Source organism: Xiphophorus couchianus, chromosome 2 (assembly GCF_001444195.1).
Source record: "Xiphophorus couchianus chromosome 2, X_couchianus-1.0, whole genome shotgun sequence".
Classification (NCBI taxonomy): domain Eukaryota; kingdom Metazoa; phylum Chordata; class Actinopteri; order Cyprinodontiformes; family Poeciliidae; genus Xiphophorus; species Xiphophorus couchianus.
This window is the reverse complement of record NC_040229.1, coordinates 19,823,381-19,846,012: the sequence shown is the minus strand read 5'-3', so window position 1 is coordinate 19,846,012 and position 22,632 is coordinate 19,823,381. Positions and strand designations below refer to the sequence as shown.

The 22,632-nt window shown below is 39.9% G+C and overlaps 1 protein-coding gene across 3 annotated transcripts in view; it reads right to left on the bottom strand.

Moving 5' to 3' along the window:
* brsk2a (BR serine/threonine kinase 2a) overlaps positions 1-22,328 on the bottom strand; it is a 196,017-nt gene extending 173,689 nt beyond the window's left edge. For all 3 annotated transcript variants that reach the window (XM_028003052.1, XM_028003032.1, XM_028003043.1), the window contains exon 1: positions 22,235-22,328. In XM_028003052.1, the coding sequence (XP_027858853.1) occupies positions 22,235-22,328 (94 nt within the window). The remainder of the gene's footprint in view (positions 1-22,234) is intronic.
* Positions 22,329-22,632: the final 304 nt, after the last annotated feature.

The following is a 22,632-nucleotide window of genomic DNA, read 5'->3' as shown; positions in this document are numbered from 1 at the left end:
CTTGTCCCGCTAGTCCAGCGCCCTTTGACACTGATTGCTACGGTCACATCAGTCAGGCCCCCGGTGGCACTTTGACCCTCCTATTGACCCTCCTATCACACATAGGCAGGTTACACCAAGCATCCTGTGTTTTGTGTGCATCAAATTTGCATGTGTATGTGAGCCTATGTAACTGGCACTACACCAAACCTCTTGGCGCTCTGCCAGTAACCCGTTTCTACCTGATGCTCCATCTGTCTTGCTCCTTCTATATTCTTCTTTTGGTCTAAATCTGAATTTTTTTAAGAATTCCTTGCAGTTTTGACGGTGATACTTTGCAGAAAATATTGCATTTAACAGGATGTCATAGAAGGTTGTGTCAGCACTATGTATGGGATCATAACATACACTCTGTTTGTGTGCACAGTGTTCCTCAATCAACTTACATAATAGCACAAAGACAAGCCATCTGCTCCACCTCGGTCCGTGGGCTAGCAACAAGACCTAATCCATTACACAGCATATTTATGAGCATGCACGAGGTGTAGGTGGTGTGCATGAGCAAATGTGTGTATCTCCGTGTGCCTAATCTCCTTGTGTTTTCATAGCAATCAAGAGGGGAAGTTGATAATCTCACTTGGCCAGAGAGCGATTTAATCCTTGCAGCATGACTCCATCTCCTTTAGAAATGCACCAATCTGGATTTCTCTGGCTTATATCAATTTCCAGTTTCATTTTAAAGGTCTGACCAACAAACTCAGAAATTGACCAAGTGAGATAAATTTTCCTTAACTGAAAAAAAATAAACAAAAAAGGGAAAAATTTGAAATGCAGTGTATGTTGTGAGACACACTTTTAAATCCTACAGGAAATTAAGGAATTACAAGATTATCCTTATATATGCAACCAAGCACATGTCCCTCGTCTTTAATGTATTTTTATTCAACTGAAAAAGTGTATCAAAGCACATTTTGCTGAATAATGTGCTCATAGACCAAAAATAGTGAATGATATTTGTTTTTATCCATTTAATGGAAGAAAAATTCTGCTTGGTACGGATCAAACCAGATCAATAGGCAGTTTCTGGTACCTGGCTGGATGATAGGATATCTAATATCTTTCCTATAGGAAATCTATCCTTCTACAGGCTGCAGAGCCTTTTTTCAGAGCTTCAATTTTCCTCGTCAATCTAGAAATCATTAGTCATCAAAGTTTTAGCAAGTTTTAGTTATGGAGTTTCCTTTTTGTGTTGAGACTTCTTGTCAGGCAGGCGGGAAACAATTGAAACTGCAGAAATATTAAAGAGGCTTGAACCACTTGGAATGGCACAGCTCTGATGAGAAGACAAAACAAAAAAGAGGGAGAATTCTGACTGGTTTTCTCCAGTCAAAAGCATTTGAGCAATACTGGGACTTGCTAAATCTCGAACATTCTGGCTACAGCTTTTTGAAAAGCACTCAGTTGTGAAATCTTTACCCCCTGGAGAGTTCTTCTGTTTTACTTTTTTGTTATACTAAACATTTTAATGGTTTAGCTTAAAACAACTGGAGATAAGCACCAGCAACCGTCGCAACCTCACAGAGAGTGTGTTGGATAATGGATGGATGGATAGCTTAAAACATTTTTAATCAGCAAAAAATAACTCGAGTAAACATAAAACAGGAGTTTTAAAATTATTTCATTTCTTTGGGTGAAAAGTCCTATCCAAACAAACTTGTCAGTATGAGGAAAATGCATCATTTCCTCATTACAAACATGATTTAACTACAATTAAGTGCTTCTGGAAAGCCAACTACAATTTCACTTAGCACATCCAGGTCCTACTATCACCAAACTAGCAAAATAAAAAATGAGCACAATGGTCCATATCAAGCATTCTCTAAAACCATATCTTGATGAGTTTAAGGAAAGTATTCTGTGTCCTTTCACCACCAAAAAGTGAATTTTGGTGGTGTGCACTCCTTTACATCTGGGGTAAAACTGATGATTTGTCATAAAAAGACGACCATACCTGTAAAACATGTTTGTGTTGATTTCTGGAGACAGTCAAGCACACAAAGGTTACACAGGCAGCACAGTAAATTTCCGGTAAGTTTCATCGCGTTGAACTGGTGTATTACATAGGTTACGGCCAAGCGTTATCAATTGGGTAAAATTTAAAACCTCAACAGACCCACTCCTCCAGGAAGTAATGTTTTCTCAATAGATGAGAGTCCAGACATTCTGTATTGACTAAATAGCATAGGACAAGGGGCTGGTCTTTACCAGGCTACGAATGGACGGGTCAAAGTCTGGACTTTCGCTCGATTGCTGTGGCATCTCTTTAAGCATCTTGTTCATAGTAAAAATAACTTTCCATGTAGCCAAATTAAAAGCAAATTTTGTCAGGAAGACTGGGGCACATTTTAGTCACACAAATGTAAGAGGCTCACTGCTAGTTATCACTAACACTTGATGGCAGTTGTTACCCCAAGGGTGGCACAACCTATTAGATTTAGGGCCTAGATTTAGGTTTTATCCTCATTTAAAAACTGTATTTTCCATTTATTTATGGTTTTTTGATGATGCTAAACAATGAAGTTTGACAAAACCAGAAAAAAAGTTAAGAAAAACAAATACTTTTGAAAAAGTATTATAGTGATAGGTGAAATAAATGTGAGCAGAAAAAAGCACTGTAATTACATCTCATTTACATTAATCACTACATCAGAAATACATATATATATATTTAAAACAAGCTTTTTTGCTAAAAAGGAAACAGGGGCATGGAAATAAAGTGTTTGGAGTAAAACAATGTGTGCCACTTTTTTCATCTGTGTGGTCATATACATATAAATATTCTCATCAGTTACCATGGTGAAAATCAGAACAACTGTGTCCACCAATGAGGGTAGCCAGGTATCAAAGAAAAAAATATGTGCATTTAATACATAAGAGATATGAGAAGTAGATGCATAAAGAGACTCAACTTCCAATCTCAGTAGCATGAAGTGTTTTAATTATCAAAAACGATCATTGCTCTATAGAAATTCAGATAATCTGAAGATGGGTTCGGTCACAGTAGAGTGACTGCACACAAGCAGCTGGGGGTCTGACTTTATATCTACAGACTCGATCATAACCAGTTGCATTGACATGCTGTCTGAACTCACCAGGTGCACCATTCCAGGTTCCCGGCTTTGGAGTTGGGGTGTGTGTGTGTGTGTGTGGGGGGGGGGGGGGGTTGTGTGTCTATTCAGCATTAAAGTGTCTTCATGACATCATGTTTTATGCACGAATGAGTTTTACTTTTTGACACATAAGCAAAGCTGCAAGCAACATTTGCATATTATAATGAGAAACCAGCAGCCACACAGTAAATGCTCTGACTCACCCCCACACACGCACACACACCCCCCACACCCACCCACGCCCACACACACAATGCAAAACCCACCAACAAAGCTTCCTGTGTTGGTAACGTATGCAGGGGCTTTTCTGACAGGTCTCAGACGACAGCCATATTCACGCACAGAAATATAGACCTCTGCACTCTGTTCCTTACAACCTATGTATAAAGAATAGGCACCAGTAAAAAGCTTAATATTGCCTGAGAGAGGAAACAAAAAGAGCAAATAAAGCATCAAGACAGTCAGAAGACTGGGCAGGCTGGCGGTGTGCAATCTTACAGAGCACACATTGCGTGCATGTAGTTGAAAACATATCTAGGAAGTATTTAAGTAGATAAAGGTAGCAAAAGGGAGGAAACACATTTAGAATCTTGTTCACTGTATGTAAAAAATAGTTTTAGATGTCCGAGAGAAGTTACAGCCATATACAGATAATATTTGGAGGGATCTATGGCACATACTAAAGACACAAGGTCAGAATAAAAAGTTTTCAAGAAACATATTTTAGAAATGGAGGAGACTGGCTAGAGAGGATAAAGAGGAAACTGCTCAGGAAAAGATGAAGAGGGTCATTCTTCCTCCCTATTTCATTAACTTCAGTGCAATAAGCGAGGATATACTAGAGGCCAAAGCTAGAAAAGGAAACATGCTCACCGATGATCCCATTAGGCTGAAAAAGGGTAATACAGAGAGACGGAGGAGGAAAGAAATGGCAGGGTGATGCTGAATGCCACGGGGAAAATGGTGAGGGGGTTTGAGGACAGGAAGGGAAAATTTGAAAGGCAGTAAAGATTGAAAGCTGAGGGAAAACGAAAGGAGGGGGAGGGGTGTTAGAAAGAAGTTGACAGAAAAAGTAAAGCCAAGGGGAGCAGATAAAAGCTCCCCGATTAAAAAAAAAAATTTAAAAAGAGTTTTCACTCAGTTACTTGTTATTGAGGCTCAGAATGATATAGCTTTAACTAATACTGCAAAGCTTATGGAAATTTGAAGGAGATCAAATGAACGCAAAGCTGCAAGTGGTTTTTATATGTTGGGTGTCATTTGTAGCAAGTTTGATTGGAAATCTGTGTGCAGTCAGGCATTTTTCAGGCTATTACATGTCCAAATAACATAATTATAGAGTAATGTGGCTTGACTTAATTAACTTGTTTCACTAAGTGCCTGTACCAATATAAATGTGGACCATTATTTGTGCTATTAAAATTGGATTAATCACTCATCCATAAGACTAATGTTCAAAATTCTTTAAAAGTATTTCTTTTGTCAAACAAAACAAAGACAAGCCTTTCCCATTACTGAACACTGTCTTCTGTTAGGTTTTCAGGGATTCTGACATTTAAAACCCTATATACATAAAAAATGAAAAAAGACTTTCAATTTACCCAAGATTTATTTAAATAAGGATGAAAAAGACTAAGGCCAATCCAGCGCTTCCCACAAAGTACAGTTGAGCTAAATGAGACAATCAGTCACATAATACTTCTGCTAATAGCAAAGGATTCAACTCTTTGAATAACTGATGTCCAAGTTTAAAAATAATGAGCGCTATCCTTCAATAGTGCTGCAGGATTCCATTACAGAGTCCTACCAAACCTTCAAAACCCTAATGTGTGCACACACACACACACGCATATACGCACACACCTTTCATTTTGGGCTTAACGTGGTTACATGAGCAACTAAGCAATAGTTTACGTAGCAGTGCAGTCATAACAAACCATTCTTGATCTTAGTTATTCTGACACCTTTCCCAAATGAAAGACTTAAATTGGTTCTTCTCAGTATTGTTCTGCACTCATCATCTCTGCTAAGGTTACTGGTCTGGTTAGATGACAGCGTGTTGAGGAGAAGAACCTGATGAAGGTTAAGCCCCCACCAACCCCAATCTTAATCACTGTCATTAGCTCCACAGGCACCTCCACTTTGACCCCAGCACCTCAGGCCCAAAGAGATTAATCACACTCACAATCCATCGCTGCTGTACACGTGCAAAGGCACCCACTCACAAGAAACCATCTGGTATGAGTATATTTTTATGCAATGTACAGTCTGAAGTGACACTGAGTTATCCATTATTTGCTTGGCTGATCTGGGAGCGATTAAACACCTTCTCAGCCAATTTCTCAGGTCCTGTGTTAAATTGCATTCATGTATTTCTTAAGCTGTCACTTTCCACAGCTTTCTCTAATAATTTGTAGATTTTAACAAAGTCCAAATATCATTTAATATGAACTCGATTAAAGCTTTGTTAATGATGGGTATTAAACCGCAGCTGAAACTCCACAATACCTGTTGGTCTGCCTGATTTTGTCGAACAAGACCCTAAGCTGTGTGGTTGCGTGTTGAACAGCCAAATTTTAAATCAATCATCCTGTTTTCATTTTGCAAGGCTTCCAAAACTGTATTAGGTCGAATTGGCAGCAGACATCTGCACAGAGAACAAAAGCAGGCTTAAAAGGCCTGATTTTATTTGACTGCATTCAAAAGGAAATGTTGGTGTTGTATAGGTTTCTAAAAATAACACAATGTCAACTTAATAAAACGTTTGCCCTCTTTTTGGTAATTACCTGTTCCACTAATTAAAGCTGTAAACAGTGAGGCAATGTACGTTTTAAACCACTGCCAAATGTCAGATTCAAGTAAAACAGTCCTGAAAAGAATTTCATTAAGGTCCTGGATGGCTCAGTTGGTATGAGTGCACACACCATATGCAGAGGCAATAGTCCTCGACACAGTTGTCCTGGGTTCGATTCCTAGTCTCTGGCCATTTCCTGCATGTCTTTCCCCTCTCCACATCTTCTCCCCATCTATTGTTTAAAAATAAATTTTAACCCATCAACTGCTCAGTTAATTTAACCAAGTATATTACTTTAACTTGGGGAGGAAAAAAAATATTGTTTGTAAAACACCTGCCTAAAGATGTCTGAACTTTAATGTCTGATATATGTCGTTGCCGAGTCATGCTTTCATGCAGGGTTTAGCCTGAGTACAAAGCTTTAGTTTGCACAACACAAAAGAGGCTTTAATCTATCAAAGCCTCGGATTAAAACTCAAGACAAAAATGACACGTGACCAAGCACTCACTAAAGCTCTCCATCATCAGTTTGTAGTTGTTTTCAGCAAACATTTACACAGTTTTTAGATACAATACTAGGACATGTAATGTGATTTAATATATGTCCTTAATTGGCATTGTTTCCATTCCATTTCCATTTTATCTTTCTTTTTATCTGGCCAAATTCACATTGTGCCACATGTTGTCTTGTATGTATGTAAGTCTGTACATATTGCACTTTTCCTCAAAGAGCTGCAAAAAAAAACAACCTCCAGAAGTCAATTGTGTTTAATTTGACTTCTTAATGGGAAACCACACACAACAATGACTGAAAAACTGCGAATACAAGCCTCCTTTTCAATTGATAAAATGCATTTAAAACCCATTTAAGAAACATTAAAAATGTAACATGCCAGAAGCTATTTTGGAAGGAGCACCATTCATTTGCATTGGCCAATAAACATTAAGAAGCCCCCCACAGAGAGAACACCAACAACAAGCGTGTTCAGACTTGCCTATGTTTGAACAAATAAAGAGGGCTCTCTAAACTCTCTTCTACCAATCAATCTTAAATTCTTGAGGGATCAGCATGTGCGTAAGGGGTCATATCAAGCGAAGAGACTCTGTGTGAACTGGAATAAGCTCGAAGTGAGTCCTGGGACTTACTTAATGAAGCTCTCTGTAGTCTGGACACATTTCTAAGCCTCTAGAGAGGGTTCCAGTGAGCTCTTTGTGCTTGTCTTTCACCTCCGTGGCGTTATAGAAAGCACTCCTCATACAAGGCTCACAAACTGCAACAATATAATTCAACAAGAGAACCTCGTTAAAGTTATCTTCAAAGAGGAAGAGGGCAGTAGAGAGGGTCTTCTCCAAACGTCCAGAGACTAGAGTGGGATGCCATCTATGGCCTTAACACTAGTGTTAACACTTCTAGTGTTAAGTCAAAAGAAAAAATATGTGGGGTGAGGTTTTGTTTGGTAAAACCTTTTTACAGTACTGATTTGAGATACCACTAGCAATCTATTATATGTGCTTTAAAGAGAAGGCAGAGGAGAGCTTTGTGAATGTGTTGGTCTCGTAATGCATCCATCTATTTTCTTCCACTTATCTGAGGTTGTGTTGCAGGGTCAGCAGCCCAAGAAGAAAGGCTGAGACATCCCTTTCCCCAGCCACTTGGGCCAGCTCCTCCAGGAGAATCTCAAGACGTTCAAATGAGAAAACTCTTTTTGCCAGCTTGTATCTGGAATCTCATTCTTTGGGTCACTACTCAAAGCTCGTGACCATAGAAGAGGGTAGGAACATAGATCAATTGGCATAGATCAAGAGCCTCTGCTTTTGGCTTAGCTCTCTCTTCACTATAAAAGATCGGTACAGTGCTCCATTTTCCCCTCACTTGTGAACAAAACCCTGAGATACTAAAACTTAATTTGGGACAGAACCCCTTCCCGATGCAGAAAATGCACTCTACCTTATTCCGGCTCAAGACTATGGTCTCAAATTTGGAGACATTGATTCTGATCATGTTCGCTGCACACTAAGCTGCAAGTTGGTGCAGCCAAGGCTGGAGATGACGAGCTGATGAAGCCAGTAGGACCACATCAAATGCAACAAGCTTAGACATGATTCCAACACCACCACATATCCTCAACATCTTGACAGCGCCTAGAAATTCTGTTCAGAAAGAATTGGTCACAAATTCTTTCTTGGCGGAGTCCAACTCTAACTGGAAATGAGCCTGACTTCCTGCCAGCGATGCAGACCAAGTTCTTTCAGTGGTCATACAGGAATCGGTATCAATGGGCCTAGTACCCATACTCCCAAAGTAACCCCCCCCCACAGGACTTCTTGAGGAATGCGGTCAATCACCTTCCTGAAGTCCACAAAACATATGTAGACTGGTGCATACTCCAGGATCCTGCTGAGAGTGTAGAGCCAGACCGGTGGTTCACAACCTGGAAGAAAACCACACTGATCTTCCTGAATCTGACATTTGACTATCCGGCAGACCTTCCTCTATAGAAACCCTGAATAGATCTAACCAAGGAGGCTGAGATGCATGATCCCGCTGCAGTAGGAACACACTCCGTGGTGCACCTTTTTAAATATCGGGATCACCACCCTGGTCTGCTAATTCATGGGAACTGCTCCCAATGTCCACATAACATTGCAGAGTCAATTCAACTAACACATTCCCACAAAATCCAGAGCCTTTAGAACCCTGGAAAAATCACAACCTCCCCCAGGGTCTTGCCACCCAGAAACATTTTTTAAGCACCTTGGCAACATCAGCACCAGATATTGGAGAGGTTCCTAGGCTTTGCTTCCTCACTGGAAGACATGCTGACGAAAATGAGGAGGTCACTGTAGTATTCTGCCCATTGACCCACTACAGCCCAAATTGAGGTCAGCAACACACATTCTCAGCATAAACAGTGTTGGTATTCCCAACAACCTTGTGGTCAGAGCTCTGACAAGCCACCTCCACAATGGAGTCAGGGAACATGGCCCACTCAGACTCAATGTCCCCTGCCTTTTACAGAATTTGTTAAAAGCTATGCCAGAGGTGGAAGTTGAAGTTCAGTCTGACAGGAGATTCTACCAGATGTTTCCAGCAGGCCCTCACAATACATTTGGGCCTCCCTACCATTCTCCTCCACCATCAGAGCCACTCACCACCAGGTAATGGTCAGTTGATACCTCCGACCCGCTCTTCACCAGATGAGATATCCACATGCAGCTCCCTTTTTATAGCATGTTTAAAGTCAAGTGATGTGCCTTTCAATTAAGAGGTCTGCCAGACTGCCAGGATTGTGCAAGGAAAGACAGTCAAAGACAGAGACAGCGAAAGCAGGAACCTAAAAGAGAAAAACCCAGAGTAAAGCCAACATGCTCCTAGGCAACAATCACGTGTCTTGAGGGTCTTAATAAGCGTGATCAAGACTGGACCCTTTCAGCTACAGCAGTAAATTTTGGAAAACTAAATCATGTATACAGACATGAATTTCACCTCTCTACAGACGCTCGGTAATGTCTGGCAGCATCTGTCTTTTGTCTTGTTGCATCTGTCTATGCTAAAAGAGCGATCAAAAAAAATGCAAATACCTGCTCAGGGGTGTGAATACAGAATAAAGAGCAGGGCACGTGTAGGAAGACAAATTCACAGGTACAATGAGCTCCCCCAGGTAAAGATCTGAATATTTCATAAAGCCTCATTAAGGCATGAAAATAAGAGGTTGAGATTTTTCACTGGAAGTGTCTTGGTAATAAATTCAGGTCACATGCCAGTTTTACAGAAACAGTTGTAAGCTTATGGGCATCAAACACTCTTCATAATAACACCTAATGTGTTCCTACTTATAGCACGCAAGACATTCATTAAATCTGTGTAAACCTTTAATTTTACTGTTCATATTTCCTGATACCTAAAATAGAAACAAAATATCTACTTAGTCATGCCATACAATATGACACTATATGAGAACTTTGTCACACTCTGTTAGTCCTGTCACTATCAATACCAAAATCTACATACTTTAAAAATAGCTAAATGTTTTTCCTCTCTTTCATTTGTGTTATGGCAGATTTTTACTTCCATGTTGTGCACAAATCCTAAATTAAACTATCAACAAAAATCACAAAAAAACTATTCAATAAATTATTTTAGTAATGTCTATATTTCTCATTTAACTTATTTATGCACATAAATAAGGCATGACATTTCCTATCCATTGCCTCACTCCTCCATTAATATGACAAACTGCTTATGGCACCATAAACTCTTAGCATATGTTCTGAGTCTTAAAAAACCCCAGAGAACCTTAATTACTGATAACAAAATGTTAGACAGTGAAATTATGCACACATTTAAATCATTGTCCAATTACAATTACTGTACTCCCTTGTAGTTTGTTAAAAAATGATGATATGTTCTGCTCAAAGCAATCTTTCCAACCAATTACCAGTGTTAGCCCATGAAGCAACACAAAGTATAGCTCTTTCATTAGATGTGCTATGTTTGTCGTATTAAAATATAAAAATGAAATATTAAGATAACAAAAGAGGAGGAGGCAATAATGAAAATTGTTCACTATTCAGTGATTTTACATGAAAGAATGATTGGCTATAGATAAAGAGGTCAAATTAATATCTATTTTAGTGCATACATTTTTCCACACTTAGTCATACTCACTACTTATTAGTAGTGAGTGTGATGACATTTATGTGCATTTTGTGTGTATGTGCAGAATGACAGGAATATACTACAGCAGGAGTATATGTAAAGATTTAATTGAATTCCTTCAGCTAGGACGGCAGCCCACAGCACTGTGGCTTATCCAGCCCTGAATTGCTTCCAGTGAGATCTAATCATGCTGCATGAAATGAGCCTTACCTGAGCAGAATAGCAGTACGAGGTCTGGGGGCTGCAGGGGAATACCTCTATTAGGGACAAAGAGAGGAAACGATGGAGGAGAGGGAGAAAAGGGTCAAGAATGAAGGCAGAGGCAAGGCGTGAGAGAGAAGAGCTTAATGGAAATTTGAAAGAAATGGTTCGACTTCAATCTAAGTTAATTTGGCACGAGATGTAAGCTATAATTTTCCATTAAGACCTACAGTAATCAGTTTAAATTGTTTATAGAAAGGAAGTTATTTAATCAATTTCATTAATTCACTGAAAAAAATATTAATTAAATACTGTCGCATTCATGTTTCAATATGGGTGTTTTGCAAAGTGGCACAACTTAAATATATTAGAGGATAGGACAAGTAAAAAAAACAAACATAATTAAAAAGGGCACAAAAAAGCTATTATAACATGCGATATGAGATCTAAAGACATTGAAATGACAATATTTTCCTCCATCAGGTAGCGCTAACTGCAACATCTGGTCAAGCAATTCTAAGTTATGAGCCATGGAAAGGAACTTGAAACATGCATGATTTCAAGTTCAATATCTAAAATACAGTCCCATCACACTACTACTACGTACATGCTTTGCATTTCAATTATGGTGGAATATATGGTATCATACAAGCTTAGCCCTTTCACGTCTTTAACACTAAACTACACAATTTGATAACTAGATAATCTAAAAAACATGGATTTTTGGACATGTAAAAAAAATGCGAGCAGCATGAGCACCCCAACTCTAACTCACTATACACACTGAATGTAATAAAGCAATGACCAAATATTACTAGAACTCATGCAACAATATGCAAAAACTGTTTGCCCTGATGAAGATCCAGGGCAAGCATCTATCATCTTCTCTCATGAGTTGAAAGTACTGGTAAACCCGTTTCGTTAGACCCGTTGATAAAGCAGCGAACCTGCTACTGTAACTCCAGCAAAGCAGACAGTCAAACATGTCACACAGACTGAAAGCCATAATGATCACTGTAATGCATGACTCAGGCAGTGCTCAACACATCTGCGTAGATGCATAGCCAAATGGACAAGTGCTAATTTAAGCTCACGAGAATTATAATGCGTCAAAACAGCAGTGGGAGCAGACAGCTGACCAACCAAAATAACATGTTCAGAAACGGGCCACAGTACAATCCATTACTCATAAAAGCAGGTCACTGTGCTGATATTGCCACTCATATGGAAGCACTGACAAGACAAGTTTACCAATGCATGTAATTTATACAGAATTAAAGGTAATTAAAAAAAAAAAACTCACAATGTACCGTTAATGACAGGTAAGTGAGGAAAGGTTTGCCAATCTTTCCAAATGTCCCGCAAAGCAGGAGGAATTATGTGTCTGTGTGTGTATGAGTGTGTGTCAAGCTTGCAGAGCTGCCCAGAGCAATTCTTCCTGCCATGGCTGAATCTCCTCCAGTAGCGATGTATGAGCTCCACAGCAGTCAGACACAGACAGCACATTCAGGGGTGTGTGTGTGTGTGTCAGTATGTGCATAATGTGCTTCTGTGAATCAACATAGCTGGGTATGCTGGCTTTGATTAATAGTAATAAGAGGCAATGACCCTGAGAGATGCCTTACTTCTGTGACTTATTTGTCTTCCCTCAGAAACACTTCTTAGGTGCGGGTGTCCCCTCTCACTCTGTTTCTTTTTTCTCTGTTTGCCTGTGTCTCAAGAGGTGCCGCTCTCACATACAACCTTTTGTTTCTACAGAGAGCCTGTTTAACAACATGCAGCACAGGCTTAAACACTGACACTCAGCCACGCGCACAGAGCAAAGCACCCAAAAATGCATTTTGAAAAAAAAATATTCTCTGAGGGAAAAACAATTTTGAGCATCCTTTACTTCAAATTCCAAATTTCTTGGGCTTTTTAGCAGAAAACTGTTAATTTTCCATTGCAAAGGATTTATAGTTTAGCTTATCTCCGCGTAGCTGATGTGACATCAGAGCGCAGCGAGAAAGTTAAGCGCTGGTTGGTGGACTCAGCCAAAGTCGAATAAAAATCCAAATAGGAGATTGTGCTTGATGCATTTAAAAAATAAATAAATAAAAAAAGCACTGTGTACTCGCAGAATCAAAATGTCATTTCCAGTTATTACAATACATGGACATGACAGCAGATGGAACTTGGCAGCATGCACACAGCACTTACCCTTTTTCTGATCAAGTGGCAGAAGACATTTATTTTTATTTGCCACTCTGCTGCTTCATCAACTATTATCTAGGTTGTCTGTGGTGGTCTTTCAATATAAGCTCCCAACTACTTATAAAAACTGAAAAATAAACCTTTCACTGTTACTCTACAAAAACCAAAATACTCCCCAATTTTCAAATGTGCAGTATAATAAGACCAGCTGAACATGTTGAACACTGGCTTTAGACAAGTTTATCAGTCAGAGAGAATCATCCAGTTCATGTATCTGGTTTGCAAAGAAGTGATAGCAAATTCTCTGAAAGGTACACATGCCCAATTTCCGAGGTGTTTCAAGCAAAGGGCAATGTTTATTTTTTAATCCACAAGAAGAGCCAAGACAAGTCATTGCCATTGAAAACTTTGAAAGCATCACAATTACCTAGTCCCGGCCATCTGTCATGCGCTGTACTCATTAAATGAGCTCACAATTTCATAAATGTATGTTTTCCGGGAAAACAACCCAAAGGGAGTTGCTGGTTCACTGGTTCATGCAATTTAAAAGTTATTCCATATGCGTATTCACCCATATATATATACAGGCGTCATAACTCACCTGACTTAACATTCAGAAGTATGGTCTTACATAACAACATGACCTAAAAAGTTTTTAATTGAATTAATAACCTGTAAAGCACAAAAGCATCCAGTTTAGCCTTCAGAATGTTAAAAATATTGAATAAATTATGCATGAAGGCGTCAGGTGTAACCCAGTTCAAAAAGATTTAATAATAGTAGCGCCTTAGCTAATTACAGCTTATACACACAGCACGTCGAGCTTACAAACACCGCCACTTTGAAGGATCTCTCACTCTTGAACCTTGTTTATAGAGAGCTGAACTCCCCATAGATATATAGTGGGGAAATAATGTATTGTGCCACCAGAAGGTAATAGGCTAAGCTAATAAGCTTGTATTAATAGCTATGCATCCAAACATCTTAACGTCAATGAGCTGGAAAGTGATTAGCAACAACACAACCAACTCAGGGTGATATGAAAATTTCACATTATTTCTTGCCACACCAGCATGATTTCATGCTGAGGATTTATAATGGGATTTCAAAAAATACAGAATAAAATCAGCTGTGTATTTATTTTTTACCAGATATAAATGGAATACTTTAGATTTGACACCATTCAGTATCAATGTTTGAAATGCTTATTTTGAAGTTAGAAATGAAGTAGCTCTCAAGTTGCAACTGATTTAAACCTTTCTACCATTAGTAAGTTGAAAAACGGTCACTGTTTCAAAAATCTGGGCCACATTTGGTCATCTGGTCAAAAGTTACTTTAACAGGGTCAAAGTGAAACTGGACAACTGTAGTAAATAAAGATGTAACAACATTTTGAGGTTTACTATTGTGAAAAGAAATCTTGTCACATGGTGGCATTAAGACCACCATATTTAGAAAAACACAGATCAAATCTTGACTGAATTATGATACACTGCTGATAAAGTCTTATCAGTTTAAATTTATAGAGGTTCTTAGTTTTTTGGAAAAAACTCATCCTCAAACCCAATATTGTGTATGGTCATGGGGCCAATTTTTTGCATCAAGGTAGACTAATGTTTTTAACAACCGGGGTTTTTAAATTAAGAAGCAGAGAAACCCTGCTTCTTATAGTTGGTTCTAAGAAGAAAAAATATTTAATGTTTCAGAAACCTAAAAAAAAAGGAAAAATAATCAAATGTGAAAATATAACATCCATAGTTATTAACTTGAATTTTAGCAGTGGCAGGAATAATTGCTGTCTTTTTGTTTTAAATAAAAGCAGCTAGATCATTTTTGTTTTACAGTTGTATGTGCATATTGAATGCCTTGTGACCATGTTATTTTTACTTAGGTGTATAGCAATACACTGACAATATAAAGACAATATACAAATAGACTCTGTCCATGAGATACTCTTTACATAGTCTTCTTTCTACCACAGTTAGAAAGAAGTTAACTTAGTAATTTAAAAAAAAAGATTATAATTATAAAAAATATTCCAAATTAGAGGTTGAGTCTTACAATATTGGACCTTTTTTTTTTTAATTAATCCCCAGCAAATGACAAAGACACCCATGTGACTTACATGAATAAGAAATGGCAGAAAACTGCACCAAAGTCAAGGTCACCGGCCCACTCACACATTTGATGAAGGATAAGGTACAGTTCAGAGGCACAGGCAGCGCTGGAGTGGTGGGGAGACTTATAAAGAACCCCCACCCCTCATGCCTCCCCATTTCCGAGGAAAGCCTGCCAAGGCTGGCTGAGCTGATGGCAACTAACTCCGAGGCTCTCCACATGTGCTAATCTCCCAGATTTAAATGGGAACACAACACAGAGCACAGAGCAGGGCAAGCCGGTCTGATCCACCACCGTATGTCTGAGTACACACAGCCTCCATAGGCATGTGTACACATGCAGCGTGCATGTGAAAACAATTACGCTCATTTGGCCATATGATCATCTATTATTATAATACATCAAGTACATAAGTCCTGCAATTTGAATAAATGCAAAGCTTTAGGCACCCAAAATTGCTATGATTCAACCTTGAATGTCCACCCTTCAGACAAAAATCTGAAGGGTGGACAAAAATTGAGCCACAGATAGAGACGCAGTGATTTGACAGTAGTGAGAGCAGGAGGGAGTACCTCCTTTCTTCCTTCAGGAGGGAAGACTGGGAACCATCAAGAAGCAGGGAAACCATGACAACCAGGCAACCAACCTTGGCAACCAACCCAGCATTCTCACAGTCTGAGCCAGACAAGTGGCTAAGCAAGGGTTAATCTCAACTGGGTGAAAGAGGAGAGACAGTCTGATTAAGCCTACTGCTGTGTACATGCAACAGACATTTAATACGCTATGCTATAGGTCTTAAATGCCAAACACATCTAGCTTGACTGGCTGAATAGCTGTCAGCAATAAACAAGAAAAAAAACAAACTGTGAAGCAACAGCTAAAATACATTCACTTAACCATGATGAGAATTTGCAGCAGCATGAAAAACAAAATTATGTTTTTCTGCTTGCATTCCCTTCTTTACACTCTAGAAAACAAGTTGTGTGAAATTCTAAGCAACGCAAGAAAAATAAATCAAATTACAGAAATCAGGAGTCAAACAGAAGTGGGAACCTTGACAGATGGCAAAATGGACGAAGTGGAGTGCCGAGTGTGGCGCGTTTCACTATGACATGGGGGAAATAGACCATAGCACTCTGATGTCCTAACCTCGTTCTCCATGCTACATAACATTGCAGAAAAGACACTGGGTGTGCTGGGCTAGGCTAAGAGTCAAATAGGAAGTGATGGAGTCTGTCCAAAAAAATAAAAATACACACAAAAACCCCTAAACACACATCCACGATCACCCACTGAGATGTTTCTATTCACTGACCTCCCATCTAAAGATTGTGCTCTTTACCCCCCACCCAATATAAAGAAAAAAAAAATCAAGAAGAAGCAGAGAGTCATGAAGATGATGATCAATACGTTTCCTTAATTAATAACTTCCAGAGTCAAAATGCTCAGGACCACTTCATCCTCTCGGACTTTAAGGCTTTTCTCGCCTCTATTCCCACTCCATTTTCCTCCCTTTGCCCCGCCTCGCTCCTCCCCCATTCTTCACCTCTTTCCTCATCATTAATCTCTGAAAATCATTGGCTACATACATTCCTCCAATCGATGCAATTCCACCGAGGTCTTGTCTGATTTACCACATGACTGAATTCCTGTATGAATCTGGACTGGCCAGAGGAAACGGGACTGAGAAAGAGAGATGGAGCATGGAGGACGAGGGAGACGAGCCTACTTACATAACCTTCAGCAGAAGTCCCAAACAACAAAATTTGACATGAGAATCCAGATTATAAGTATAGTTTGGCCATGACCAGCCACCCCTGAAAATGACAATAATTGTGTGCACAGCATCTATGCTTCATACACAGCAGTTGTTAATAAAAGTTCAAAAAATTCAGTTCAAAAATACCTAATTAGTCCCAAAAGGGGAGTTTAATGTTGTAAATCCTGTTATACAGAGCTCAAAACACAGAAGAAATAGACAGCATATGTAGCTAACACACAGGCACACCAGCATCCCACCATTTAGGATGCATTTCAGGGCTGAGGGAGTCAAGCTCTGGCTCTAACCAGACAGTGTAACAGCTGAGACCATGCTGGCTTGGCTTCCTGCTCTGCAGCTCTGATCCAGACTGCTAACACAGTGAGCAATCCAGCTGGGAGTAACATGGAACAGCCTTTGGGTCAGGGCTTCTCTGACCTGAATGTTTGAACAAGCCCACGAGCAACACAGGCCCATCATTGCAGATCTTTAGTTCTCCACTCCTCCTCCCCCAAGTTAGAGTAGCAACTTTTCACCTGTTTCACAATTATCTTAAACAGCACAAAAGCTCCGGGTCAACGAGAACATGAGCACAGCCACAACTCATTGGCAACACACAAGCATGTAGACTGAAATGCAATACATCACTGTAGATTTGCCAAGTAACTTTTTATTGACAACATAAACTAAACATTTCCTTCTCCCTTGTCATTATGAGGAATACCCTGTGCCGAGTGTGAATTTCTTGCAACAGAGATAAAATCGTTGAGAACAGCAATTGACCTAAACCTACTATACTGCTGTAACAGTTTTACAAATGCTGCACAATTTACCAGATATCAAGACTCAAATGAATGTATCCACCTGTTTGCATTAATGAAACGGGCCAAGTAAGGTTACGTCACAGGTTTTTCTACACCAATATACAAGAAAATGCACGAGCAGACCCCAAAGCTGCAAAGAGTTAAGTCCAGTGAAGTCCACAGAAAGAGTTACAACTTGGCAAGTCTTTCTTCTGACATGAAGACAGCAAGAACAGCAGGATACTGGTTTAAGTGCCTTGTACCAGAGAACCCCAAACAAAAAGTCCTCAGACCCCAACAGGGAGTGCTTAAGAGACAAAAAGATCAAAACAATGTCACAAACAGCTTTTTGTCAAACGGTAAATTTGAAAGTCCCTGAAGCAGAAATGACTTTACTATCAAAATCTTCATGAAAAGTATAAAAAGATCCCCCTAATCCAACCCCACTTCTCAGCCAGTCAACATTTGTGTTTAGAACAATTTTTAATAAAGGGATTCACGAAGGATTAACATTTAATGTTTTTTTTTTAAATAACAGGCCTCCTGTTCCACTGTAAAACAACCCTCAGGAACAAAGTAATGGCAACTCAGGGTAGTGTTTAACACTGAACAAAGCAGTTATTCAGCCAGTCTTAACGCTATTAAGTATTTTCCAGGCACAAGGTGCCCTTTCAAAGCACAATCAAGTAACAATGTTACCTTCAGTCATTATAAAAAAATGCTGTACTTTTCAAAAATAACTTAAGAAATTTGACTTCACAAGTTGATGCCTTGAAATTGACCTCCATCTTTTTAGGAAGTTCCTGCTCTGACACTCCACCATCAGCATGTTGCAAATTTTGAGATTTCTTTTTATTTTCTCAAATAAAAATTTCTCTATTTTTTATAGATTAATAAGAAAAAAATTAGCAATATAAAAACAGGTCAAAGTTACATAATAAATAGACGGCCCTGTAATAGTGGTAGTGTGATGGCACGGCCCTGCATAGGGTTGGCCCTCTGCTTTACAATTTAGTTGTTTTTGATTGGCTCACCAGGTCCAACTTTCTGTTAATACTTTTGGGGTTTTGTTTATCCCTCTCTTTTTTTGGAACACGGGGAACTAAGGGCATTTAACTCTCTCTTTTTTTTCCTCCACAGAAAATCAAAGCAGCTGAACCAAAAGAAAAGGTCAAGAGAGTTTTAAAATAAAATCATTTTTGTACCCTTATTTTTGCCTACCTGTCCTCAAATATGTTGTGCCCTTTTTGGACGCAACACTAAGCAATTATTAAATCCTGGGTTTTAGATGTATTTATCAAAACAATTACACAGATTATTTTATGGACTACCAAATGTCTTCTAAATTTGAGGCGAGCGCCACAGAGTACAATTAAAGCTTAAATGAACTGGGTCAGATAGGTCAATAAAATGTTTAGGTTGGCAGCACATGTCAAGATAACATCCCCGTTCACTTTGAATGTCAGTAGGCAATATGTTTTGATGTTTGCCATATACAATAGAAAACCTGCATAACGTCCATCAAATGGAAACGCAGTATTGATCAGGTTCTACCAATCAACCACAGAAACACAGGCCTTATTCTTCTATAGCTTAAGCGCCAATCAGCAGGCAGCCATGCAGACACTCCATATCTGCAGACCTTTTCAGGGCTGAATGCACACCTGACAAAGGAGGAGTCATACAAACACTCTGCAGAAACTAAAGGGTAATGGTGGTCTCCCCTTTAAAAATACTTGCTCAAACTAGCAGGACAAGCATTTGGGAGAAGATGCTGGATTTCATACCATCCATTTATTAGCAATGAAACAATGGTAAATATCTGCTGTTGTATGCCGTGACAAAGAACTGCTAATGTGCTAAGCTATGAGAGGACAGTCTATGCAACCTTTGTGCCACGTGAACGTTGTGAGAGAGAGCTGTGCGGATTTTAGCTGTGTAGGGGGATTAGATGAGGATCCAAATCAGAACCGCCATGGTGGCAGTGTGTGTGACTCAGGACATGCTCTAATCACTTAATGAAAAAAGGACCTACACAACTCCTGAGTTGAAGATCCAGATCAAGACGACCGCTTTCCGCTTTCCTTCCTGTGTCAACGCAAGCCAACCCTGGCCTGGAAACCCTCACAAGGGATTTAGCTCACTGGACAGTCCCTGCTGCCAGTCACAACCGAGCCAGGCCCATTGGGCACTCATAGTTGCCAGGCCAACCCTTTTCACGGAGGCCTGGGAAAAAGATCTGACAGATTAACAAATGGTTAACAGGCAAATGGATGTTACACACCGGCATTAATCTGAATACATTTGGCATGGGTAAAACCACAGCAGCAAGAAAAAAGAAAAACTCCAAATCATTTTTTCCAACATAGCACAAGCAGACTTAGATAATGCTGTGTTTTCAGTTGGTTCAAAGGAGAAAAGTAAAATGATACTGAAAACTCGGTCAAATGTGTTCCACGTGAAAGTGAATTTTACCGTGTGTCCTGAAACTCTGATATGTTGAAGTCAATCATGTCTGGCTGACCTGTAGCTTGCATTCTTACACCCACATGGAACTGACGTCTGAAGTGAGCATGAAAAATCCATCAGAGTTGGCCCTGGCTCTCCGTGAACAGAAACGATGATCTCAGTGACACCACATAATTAAACGTCTGTACCAAGCAGACGATACCAGCTCGATACTAGCACAAACACCCATTAGGGAGGCTACAGTGGGCAAGGAGAAAGCGAGACGAGTCTGAGTAAAAGCTCCTCCTGCAAGCAAAATAAAATTGAGGGGGATGCATTTATGGAAACAAAAAACAAAAAGCAACTTCAATACAGTCTGAAACGTATCATAACCAGTGTTTTTGCTTTATTAACTTTTTTATTTGAGAAAGTATAACCAGATCTAAAATAATTTAATTATAAAACAAACAGAAACTATTATTTCTACTGCCTATAAAGCTATTTTTACTATTACTTGATATTAATACAAACAAGTAAAACAAAACATAGAAATAAAACTAAATGTCATATTAGCTCAGTCCTCCTTTGCATTTAAAAGTAGCTCGTTTTTTTGATGGCATTGGTTCAAAAAAAGGCACAAAGAATATTCCCTAGAGAATTTGATTAATGTTACATATCTCTGATTCCACTGCATATCAGTAGAGCAGGTTTGCATATCAAACTTGCTCTACTGAACTGAGATATGGTGACTGTGAAGGCTATTAGAATACAGTGATTTCATTGTCATGTTGGAAAGAAAGCATGTCTATGGCATTATTTATAATGGCAAACATACACAAGACCACAGGGCCACAGTGTAGAGAAGACCCACTGCTAAACAGCAAGTTGGTGACCAGGTGAATTAAGAGACCAGGAGATATCTGGAAGAAAGCATACTGCTTAGGAGTGCACAAAAAAAAAAAAAAACATTTACACACATGGCAACTCAGCGTGACCAGCTGGACTGAGCTGGGGAAAGTAACGCCTATTGTAGCCATTTTAGACAACAGATGGGAGGAAAATGTACCCATAGATAGACGCAGAAGAGAGGAAAAGTCCAACTCTCTCCCCTCATTTTAAAGGCTGGAGAGCTTTGAGAGAGGGAGCTGCAATCAGTCCTGCTATTTTCTGCCTACACACACACAGGCAGGACTGTACCTGCCTCTCCTGTCACATGGCTCTGCTGCATCTATTTGAGCTCAAGGCATCCTGGCTGTCCAGTCGCAAGCGCCGGGGCTGCACTGGAACACACAAGCATCTCCTCAGGAGAGCATGGAACATCACTGGCTCCTGTTCCCAGGGCATCCTCTGACTGCACAGCACATGTGCTATATGCAACTTCAGAAAAATGCACCGTCACTGCTGTCCAGGTTTGACAGAAAGCATGCGCTTCTCATTCGGGAAGCCCACACTTACATCCCCATGAGGGATGTATGAATATAGATTAGTGTGGCTCTGCAAGCAGCTCATGTTGTGTCAAGGTGGGATGTTCTGCTCCGAATTGCAGTCGCTGCCTGTAGGAGAAACGCCTGCCTCTCTTTCTCGCTCTCCTTGTGTGCCTGCGGACTAAGAATAGATCAATGTATCAGGCAAATCGGGATTAACGGCGTTGTGCTCCAATCACAGAAGACTCAAAGGGTGCGCAAACAAGCAGGAGGAGCCGTCCCAGATAACAAACACACACACATTAAAAAAAAAAGTTGATTTTCACTGCTCATCGCACTGTCATCATGTCTGTTGTTTGACGCTGTTCCACACGCAGATTCGATCCAACGCCAACGCACAAACAAGGAAAACCTATGTAAAGCAACATCAGGCACAAGTCCTTCCTCATCCTACTATGTGAACAATGATTATGTCAGATCACTGCTGAAAATGACAAAACGCACCAGTGTCACACGAGGACTGGGCAGGTGTTTCGTAACTAAAGCATCTAGTTACCTTTCACCTGTGCACACCAAATTTCAACTCGGCTGCAGAGCGCGATGAAAACAAATTGTGCAATTAAAGAGGGGGACCGGAGGGGGAGGAGGAGGAGGAGGATGCGGACAGCAAGCTGTCCCAACTAACCTGTCTGTCCTTTCCCGAGCGTCTTCTCCAAACGATAAGGTCCCACGTAATTGGCGTGCTGGGCAACGCTGTTGTCTTTCCCGGACGATGACATGTCGAATCTCTTCAAATTAGACACTTTCTAATAAAGCGCACGCAATTAGACACTCCTCGCTGGAGCTCTTGAGCCGCCGCCGCCGCTGCCGCCTCTCTTTTAACTCCACAGCCTCTTCTCTTCTCTTCCTCTCGCTTCTTCTGCCTCCTGCTCCCTACCTACCTCATTCGTTGTTTGAGGAGGTGAGGTTCTCTCTTTTTCTGGGTGCTTTCCCCCTCTCTACAGTCGCAGGCGAGTCGCAAGTGCCTTGAATATCATTGTGGGGGTTTAAAAAAAAAAAAAAAAGTAGAAAAAAGAAAAGCAG